Genomic DNA, 9,944 nt, shown 5'->3' on the forward strand with positions numbered 1-9,944 from the left:
TTGGATATTCCCTCAGCATTCAAATTCAGCTGACACCTTCCCTGTTTTATCATCTGAATATGTTCTGTGCGAGCATGCATGAATAATAGAGAGTATAATTATTAGCAGGAAAGTTTAAAGTGTTGTTTTTCCCTCCCCCGATAGGGAACGCTCTGTTGGATGACGACAAGGTGTTCCACTTGGTGAGGCCAGCGGACGAACTGGATGAGATCAAATCTAAACGAGGAAGCATAAAGGACAAGTCGATGACCAAAGCCATTACAGAGATCTATCTAACACGACTCCTTTCTGTCAAGGTATAAAGACAGAATCATTTACTCAATCAGACATTTGTTAAGTACTTATCCAATTTTACTGACTCCGGCAAACAGCAATTTGTGCTTTTCCAGGAACGGTTTTCAGTTGAAAAGCCAACTTTAATTGACGGCTTTTGCGTTTTGGATGGGCAGAAAATGCTAAAAAGCTTTCAGAAAAAGCAAGCCTGAATATCTACATTCACATTACTTGCAAACAGCTATGTCTCGGGGCTTTTGATATTTCTGGCATTGCTCTCTGTCTCTGCCCTGTCTCACATTATTTGTGGCCCCCTTTCAGGGAACACTGCAGCAGTTTGTGGATGACTTCTTCCGCAGTGTGCTGTGCTCGGGGGCAGTCGTACCACCGGCTGTCAAATATTTCTTTGACTTCCTGGATGAACAAGCGCAGAAACACAGTGTGGATGACGAGACCATCCATATCTGGAAGACTAATAGGTAAAAGCATCGTATGCCCGCATACAATGAAGCTTCATTTGTATGTACTGTATGCAGTGGTGGAAGAAGTACTCAGATTTCTCACTCAAGTGCCTAGGTAATTTAATGAATAGAAGCAGCGTAAATATGTTTTCATTAGTGTGTCACCTGAAAATACCTTCCTCTTCCACGGAGTCCGCCCACACGGTTGTACCACCAATGTTTCTACAGAAGCCTAGACAAACTAAACACCCACCGTATGGCCGTTTGTGTTTAGATGGTTAAGTTTAGAGGGTAATATTTAGTGGAAATGCCAACAACTCAAGCCAAAAAGGTTGAACCACTGGTTTAATCTTTGATAATGTGTTGTATTATATAAGATTATCAAATGTTTCTAATATAAAATCTTAATCTGAAAAGTAACTATATCCATCAAATGCATGTAGAGAAGTAAACTGTGCAATATATCCCCCTTGAAATGCTGTGCAGTAGTAGCACAATAAAAGTCCCTCAGATACTAGTAAATATACACAGAGTGTTTGAGTCTGACCACAAATCCCGCTGCTTGAGATACAGTAGCTCTCCAAGAAAATAAAACTTACTTATCCAAGAAAGAGCTGAATACAAATGAACAATTTCGCCTCACTTAGTTTGCATTCGCAATCCCCCTGCTCCCATGTGACATTTAAGTGCATAAATTAGTGTCACGTCGGCTAAGGCTCAAGCATACAAGACGACGTGTTGCATGTAGATGCCAGTGATTGACGTAAGGCTGGCAGGAGAGCACCCACACAAGGACAGGAGATGAGCGATTTAATTACTTTCTACACTCCACACCACATTCTGCATCCACCCGTTCTGTTTATCAAATCAACTGAGGAGCCATGTATTAAATATGAATGTGTGTATGAGGCACAACAACAAACAAACATGGTAATTACGTCCCAAGCTAATTTAATTCTGTGATTATAGCAACATTGCTATTTTTATGCTTCTATTGTATTCTCGCTGCAGCCTTCCCCCGGAGATATCGCCAAACCAGTGTGAATTTTACACGCTTTGCGTTTCGTGTCTCAGATGGCACGGCATTCGCACCAATCATGGAGGAGAGTTTTAAAAAAAAAACAACTACTGTATATTTCTTTTATATTCACAAGCTGACAGAAGGTTGAAAGGAAGTGTACAGAGTGTGTTTTTCTTTTCAGAAGGGAAATTAACGAGAGTATTCGAGCATTACATGATGTGGTTCGTTTATTAGGCTGCACAGGGCTCGAAAGGTCAAAGTTTAGCATTCCCAGTCACTATCCGACAAGCATCATTGACTGCTAGGTGTCCTTTTGTTATTAATAAAAAAAATCTTTCATGTTTTTTTTTTGTTTGTTTTTTAACAGCAATTATTCTTTAGAGGTCAGTATCATATAAAACACTATACTAATACACAATACTGTTCTAAATACACTAGGCTTCACTCCGACCCTGTTATTATCCTGTACTGCTCTCCATTGCACCTCAAACAGGCGCTCTCACACATGAAATGCCACCTTCTTAGATGTAATGTGATTAATGAGATTTTCCTCCAATCATGATAACCGCAATGATGGACCACTTTTTCCTGTCCTGCAGCCTTCCTCTGCGGTTCTGGGTGAACATCCTCAAGAACCCCCACTTCACTTTCGATGTCCACGTGTCGGAAGTGGTGGACGCCTCGCTCTCTGTCATCGCCCAGACGTTTATGGACGCCTGCACCAAGAGTGAGCACAAACTCAGCCGGGTGAGTGGAAACGGGAACCGAGGAGGAGTTGGAGGAGGAGTGAGGTGAAAGAGCAAGATGGGAAGATTGGAGAAAAGACAAAGAAGATTAGAACAAAGTGGATGACATGAGATATAAATAGGTTGCGAGCAGAGGTCAATCAATTTTGAAGTGCCATTGTTTTTGACTGCTGTCCACTTTTCGTCTCTAGGACTCTCCAAGTAACAAACTACTCTATGCAAAGGAGATCTCCACCTATAAGAAGATGGTGGATGAGTAAGTCCTGTCAGCACTTTACAATAATGTTTATCTTGGTCTAAAATGTTCCTTGTGGAAGATTTGTCAGTAGCAATTAACCACCATTAATAACCACTCGTGTGTGTGTCTGTGTGTCTGTGTCTGTGTGTGTGTGTAGTTACTACAAGGGCATCAGGCAGATGGTACCCGTCAGTGACCAGGACATGAATACTCATCTGGCAGAGGTGTCACGGGTGAGAAACAAAGCTGTCATTTTCTGTGTCACTTAGATTACTCTGCTATTAAAGTTATAATCCTTAAAGATTTCGCCAGTGGTTACCGTGGTAACAGCGAATGAGGTTCGGCAAACTTTTAACCTCCGGGCGGTTACTTTGTCCGAAATACAACAGAAAAGCAACTAATGTGTCCGTTTACAGTGCAGCCAAACTAACTTGTGTTGTTTTTAATAATATAAAAGATTATAATAGGTTATAATAAATAGAAGACAACATGGCACAGTAGCAGGAGTTGGTTACCTTGCTGAGGGAGGTGCCTCTTCATCCAACACCTCTCCAAGTCTGTTTGCATCCACCCGTTTTTAATAAGAAATGCCATAAAGTTTTTACACTTGGCTGAGTTTGGCAAATTAGCGCATGGATAAAAGCTAAATGTGACAGTGTAATGGAAACAGACTTAGACATTAATGATCCCGTACACGAAGCATCTGACTTAAACATCCACTGAAGCTGCTGCCCCACTGAAGAGATGAAAAATAATGCAGAGCGTAACGTCAGATCTGCGTGGAAAGACGAGGAGGCAGTAACCTTCCCTCAAATTAATACATAAAAACAAACTTAGAATACCGTATTTCCATAAATGTATCCGGTTTTCGGTCATCTTGTTGCGCCTCTCTTCTTTTCGTTTGCAGTGGTTTGATGATACTAAACTGGAGAATCGTTTCGTTGCAATTTCTTTTGCCAGTTTTCTGAAAAATTGGTTACAATTTCCCTCCAAACATCATGGCCTGCTCTAATATCAGTACACTGTGTTTATTGCGACGGCCACGGCAAATTTGTTCAGTCGACGCTGTTTAACGTAAACTAACTAGAATTGGAAAAGTATTCGGAAGTTCTCTTTGCATTAGCAGTAACTTAATAAAGCTCTTATTCCACATGTAGGAGAGTGGACAGTAATGCTCTATATTATATATAATGCATGCCTAGTTTCCTGTAAATCCCTTGGGTATAGACAGGCAATTTACGTTAAGTACAAGAATGGCGGACTCCACCACTAACTTTGAAAACTACCGTAAATAGAGGTTATTTCTGAATGCAAATGCATTCAGCGGCTAACGCTGAACCATAAATGGTATCAAAAAGTGGGTTTTATTTCATGAAAGTCTTGTGGATTATAACTTTAATGTCTAAAGTTTGCATTGCTCATTCAACCGTCTGCACTTTTATGGTTTCGTCACACTTTAAGTTTAACCTTTAAATTGTCCTTTATGTCCTCCAGTCTCACACGGACAAACTGAACACGCAAGTGGCTCTGCATCAGCTTTACCAGTACGCCAGCAAATACTATGATGGGGTAAGAGGCCCTTCTCTTTCCTATCGCACCCAAAGGAGGCTATTCCATTGAATGCACTACTGCCCACTATATTATTGCTTTTTCTTTTTTTTTCTCTCTCTTCACTCTTGATATGCCAGAAGAGTGATTGTATGAAATTTTAATTGAAAGCATTTCTGTGGGATGTGAATTGGAAAATTGCTCTGGGAATTGATTTTTAAGCGTCCATTGTGCATCGCCACTTGAGGTCACGAAAAGGGGATAAACAAAACCTAATGAACAAGTTGGATAAACAAATGGGGCTGCCAGTCTCCCATAAGTGGGGCCTCGCAAACAATAACAGCTTATATGACGTGACTGTTGATGTCAAATAACGCCGTCCTCTCCTCCCACTCTCCGCCCTTTCTCTTCCTCTTTGTCCTGTGCTCATTGTCCGTCCGTCTCCCCCCGTCCTTGTTTCCCCCACTTCTCCGGCATTCCCATTTTTGCCCTCTGCTGCCCAATCCTTCCTCCTCTTTCTGCTCGCTTATTATTTACGACTCCCCCCCCCCACCTCCTCATTCTCCTCCATTTATGTCCTTCTCACCTTCCATCCCTCTTTCAGATCATCGCATCCCTAGACGAGGACCCAGCTGCCCAGAGTAAACAGCTGACCCTGCGGCTCCAGCAGATAGCAGCCGCCCTGGAAAACAAAGTGACTGATCTCTAACCCATCGAGAGGAGGGCGGGAGGGAGGGGAATAGTAGGATACTGCCAGTGACTACAGGGGCTTATTTCTTCTTTTAGAGAATAAAACATGGAAATAAGGAAAGGTGAGAAGGGACTCATGTGGGCGTGTATATTGTACAACTTGGCCCAGGGACAATTTCCTGTACTGTGGAGTAACAGGGACTAATGAAATGCAGATAGAGAGCAGAAAAAGGGGAAGAAAATGATGGGTTACGCTGTCATAGGTACGCCTTAAAGCTCACTTGCCAAACCTTAAAGGTCTGCACGCTCTCACTCACGCTTCACTGAATATTGCTCCCACAATGCAGTGCGGTAGACCTCTCTCTGAGAATTAAGCCCCTCTGTCGAGCACTGGCACAGGAGATAATCAGATGTTCAATTTCTTTCTGTGTAGAAAAAAAGGTTTTATGAATTGTATTATATATTTTTTTTATCGTGCAGTCTTTATGCGGAAAGCTTTATAAGGAAAAAAAAAAATTATCTTTTTAAATGGATCACCTTGTGATGCGGATAGTGTTTTTATTAGCCTGTGTGTGCGTAGATGTCTGTGTGTGGAGTACAACATGTGAACAAGAGCGTGCGTGTGAATGCGTGGGAATGTGTGTGCACACACAGGATGCCTACTTGTCAGGCGCGAGGGCGGAAGGGACGCCTGCTTTCTGTCATTTTAATCCCCCCCGATACCCCAGTGACACACTGGAGCCTGCGCTCTCGCCGAGCTTTTTTTTGACAGAGACCAAAGGGTCCTCGCAAGGACACTGGTTAATCTAGCAATGTACAGGCTCATATGAATGACGGGTCGCCGGTAGTTTCAGACACGTTTGAGTTAAATTCTTTTGCTTTTGACTCGGATTTGCTTCAGGCTGGATTGCCATTTGCGCTCGTGGAAGTCGATAATAGCACAGTCTGTCTCCCTTTATTGTACAGTGCCATGATACATTCCACTTCAACTAAAGCACAGAAGGACAGTTTGAAAAAAAAAATAAAAAATGTTTAAAAACATTTCAGTTGATGACTGTTTCAAGATATTTTTCTTTGCTATAAAACTTTTTGTCAGCAAAAGCTACTTTATTCTGCCATGGAGCCATGTCACTCATATTAGCCCTGCAATAATGTCAGAAATACCATGAGCCACAATCGACAGCCGCATTAGCTTAACTTAAATGTATTCACATACGGTAGCAATTCAGCAATATGTTAAGAGAGATTTCCAAATTGATTCATGCATTGTTAGTGTTCATGATTTTTAGTGCCATCTTTTTTAGTATTACCCTTGTAATGTTCCAAATAATTATCAAGCATTCTGCCTCTTAAGCTATGAAATAGCCTACTGCTGATATTAATTACTTGCCAGAGATGCAGTTGGTACTTTTAAATGGTATGTTTTGAACAAATTACAGTGGTTTTAGCCTTTGTATGATGTTGGTGAGGTCAGGTTCAATCATGTACATAATTGTTATAGTAACTGAAATGTTGATATGTCAGTGTCAGAGTGGAGGTTTTTTCGACAGGGTAGGAATGAGGGTTTGATATTTCTTGGGCCATTAAACGCCACCATGTTTCATCCCTAAATTATAGGTTTTGCTGTTGACAGATGATTTAATTGTACTCCCTGTATCTGATCATGGATGTGTGTAGTTGACGGAGCATAACGAGCTCCAGAGACCCCAGAATGTTAACGATTCCTGCCTTGGCTAGAGAGAGGTTTGCACAGACCTCGAGCCTGCCTGCCTGCCTGCCGTCTCAGCATGGCACCCTGGCATCCCGACCAACAGCACTTGGCACTGCCCACTCAGCACAGTGCAGAGTGGCACTCTGTATAATGGAATCAGCAGGGGAGGCTTTTGATCTTAATTGCATGCCGACTGCAGACTCCATCCTTGTCTCCGCTGTTGTTTACTGCTGACTCCTCTCTCACTGACAGAGTTGATGCAAGAAGCTTCTTTCAGAGCCTTTCTTTAACCAAAAATGTGCCTTATTAAATAGGATGATACATATATATTGTTTCTAAATTATTCTATTGGTGACCTAGTTGATTATGATGACGATAGTGCTATAGACACAGCAATGTATTTGGACTTGTGATATTATGTGTGCTGTCTAAAATGCTAGATGCCCTGCTGCAGCCATTTGCGTGCCAATAGGCTGAAGACATTTCAGTATGATTTCTTTTATGGTTGCAGTTTTATGATGTGTGTATTTCTTTTGGGTGTCTGTGGCGTGTGCTTAGTAGGACTTTGGTGGCTAAGGCAAAAAGGCCAAAATTAATAAATGTAAAACAGTGGCCAATGTGATTTGGGTTTCCCTTGGAAAATGTCTGGCATTCCTAAGTTAGTCTGAAATCTAAAGGGGTATCCTTATGTAGATTGAATATAGCGCAAAAATTGTTCAAACGGTGTTAATTTCTCTTCTTTTTTTTTGCCCTGTGTTTCGAAGCTATTCCACAGTGTGTACGATAAATGACTATCTATACTCGACAAATGATCTTTCTTACTGCTGTGCAGTTATTATTTTTATTTCTTGTTTCCTATACCATATAAATCTTTGTAAAACATGTTGAAATACTGTATCCTAACTGTATAATCCTATGCATTGAGTCCTGGGACAAAAAAAACAACAAACAAACAAAACAAAAGAGAAAAAAAAAACTGTTTGTGCAGTTGTCGAGAATTTTTTTCCATTTTGAAACTTGTGAATGTGCTGTAATGATAAAAGAATCTGGGACACTCCATTTTCAGTACAGGACCATTACTGGAAGCCAACGTTTTCCTCCCCATCCAAGGCAGCTCGGAAGAATCTCGATCTTATACCTTATCTGGTTGTACTGGATGAACTTAATTTTACAAAGTTATGTGTGGACGGAGCAGTTACCCACAAGTTTCATCATACACTCCTCCATGAATAAACTCAGAGACATATATGCCCTTCATATCTGCTGTGTTTTGTTTTTTTCCTTCTTAGAATATTGATTTGCTTAAATTGAACACTCACCTCCCATGCATATTGCATGAGTTAAAACCACCTTGGATAATAGAGTAACACTTGCCACAGGTAGCCAATTTCTTGTTGAAGTGAACTGAATCTTTAGCTCTAAGCTATAAGTCTTGGTATTTATACAGCTTATTACATTACCCTTAGATTCACTGAAAAGCTTACACACAGGGCTGGAGTAATGGGTGGATTTACAAAAATTATCTTTTATTCAAACCAACCAATCATTTTATGAAGGCCAAGCGCTCAAACATGACAGTTTTCTTCACACGTTTGTGCACATTATGACCCCAAATGACTTCCATCAGTCCTCATGTGCAGCATATCCCTATGATCGCTGATGCTTTTCTCCCAAATGCCACATCAGGTTGCTGTCACACGGCTCAGAATACAGACTAGAAGCTAAAGTCTGGCTTCATGAAACAAGTTGATAATGTAAATAGCTGGATAGGATATCTGTCATCGGCAGTGAAGGTTGAAAAATTGCTGCGAAAACATTAATTAAGTACTGACGGCTAAGAATGAAATTGGAAAAAAGAAAGATGAAAGGCAAAATTGCCTCATCTTACTGCTTAACAAACCCTGACGCAGGGGTACGAATATCAAAGACAGACCAAAGGCCTGTGCAGGCCATCTTCTAACTGAGCAGATCATTGATGCAGCAACAGATAGAGGAACTTCAAGGGCTGCTGCTGAAGCAGGAGTTATTACACTTGATTATCAGCGCGTCTCTTTGCCAGCACTGCATCTTGTATACTAACATTGATCACTGGTGGAAAATCAAAGGCGATACTGTACTTTCTATTAATACATGCAGCTTACATCATCTCTGTAGTCGACATTATTTACTGTGCGCTGCACTTGTGATAAGGTTGCAGAATAACCATGCCCTTCAGTGTCTAGAAATCAATGATCCTGCACACTAAAAATAATTATTCAAAGTCAGCCTCTTTGCAAGATTTCATACAAGGAATTGGGTTAAAATCTGCATGTTGGTGGCTTCTATTCTGTCTGGGGTGTTTCGCACACAACAGCCAGCCTCTCCTCCAACAGGAGATTGGTTTTGTTTACCAGGAGGCTGCGTTTCACTTCCACGTTTCAAACCTTCTAATGAGATTTGGCTTTGATTTCTTCTGCCCTAGGGGGAGAGGAGGAGGAGAACTTGGTAAGAAAAAATAAAAAACAATGATGGTGTGTTGTCATTTTAAACAGTTGTTCTGATGAATAATTTAAAGCCTAACAACAACTGATTCTAGGGCTTGCTCAGTGCTGCGGTTGACACCTGAGAGAGAATTAAAATATCCTCTCAGGGTGGCTTGCATTTTACCAGACTTGGTAGTACATGATTTGAGGTTGATTTGAATTTAAAGTTCTGTAAACTGGAGAGATCCGGGCTATATCAGCAGACTGTTAAAACAGCTGCAGTCTCTCTCAACAGCTGAGTTTAATGAACTAGGAGGAAAGAGAGCTTGACTCATCTGGAGGAAACTGTTCTCTGGAAGATGCAGAGGTACAAGCCACAAATACAGAACCCTGGATATTAAAATGATAGAAAATCCTGTCTGTGTGTAGTGATTACAGTGCTTAAAAGAAATATACCTGTGCACTTTAGCCACAGTTAAAATGCAGTACAATAAAAAGGACTCCACTACTCATCCTTCCATGAATTCATTTAAATATTTAAATAAAGCTCTCTCGCCTGACAGTTCAACATAATATCCTGTAATATAGCTTACTTGGTACCACATAAAAGAAAACAACTACAGGTTGAATTTAAAATGCTGTGTGAAGTATTTGAAGTATACAAAAAATAAATGTGTTTTTATAACTCATCTAATCTCAGGAGAATTGTATCTAACTCATTTTGAACATGCAGTTGGCCTAAATCTTAAATTAAAATGCCCTATACGAGAAACTATTCATACACAGTATGGGTA

At 40.8% G+C, this 9,944-nt stretch overlaps 1 protein-coding gene across 2 annotated transcripts in view; it reads left to right on the forward strand.

Annotated features, from left to right (window-relative positions):
- plxnb2b (plexin b2b) overlaps positions 1 to 7,945 on the forward strand; it is a 119,375-nt gene extending 111,430 nt beyond the window's left edge. For both annotated transcript variants that reach the window (XM_027273027.1, XM_027273026.1), the window contains 7 exons: positions 145 to 296; positions 595 to 752; positions 2,355 to 2,502; positions 2,693 to 2,757; positions 2,897 to 2,972; positions 4,234 to 4,308; positions 4,892 to 7,945. In XM_027273027.1, coding sequence (XP_027128828.1) covers positions 145 to 296; positions 595 to 752; positions 2,355 to 2,502; positions 2,693 to 2,757; positions 2,897 to 2,972; positions 4,234 to 4,308; positions 4,892 to 4,996 — 779 coding nt within the window. In that variant the 3' untranslated portion in view covers positions 4,997 to 7,945. The remainder of the gene's footprint in view (positions 1 to 144; positions 297 to 594; positions 753 to 2,354; positions 2,503 to 2,692; positions 2,758 to 2,896; positions 2,973 to 4,233; positions 4,309 to 4,891) is intronic.
- The last annotated feature ends 1,999 nt before the right edge of the window (positions 7,946 to 9,944 follow it).

This window comes from Larimichthys crocea, chromosome XXI (assembly GCF_000972845.2).
Source record: "Larimichthys crocea isolate SSNF chromosome XXI, L_crocea_2.0, whole genome shotgun sequence".
In the NCBI taxonomy this organism is placed as follows: domain Eukaryota; kingdom Metazoa; phylum Chordata; class Actinopteri; family Sciaenidae; genus Larimichthys; species Larimichthys crocea.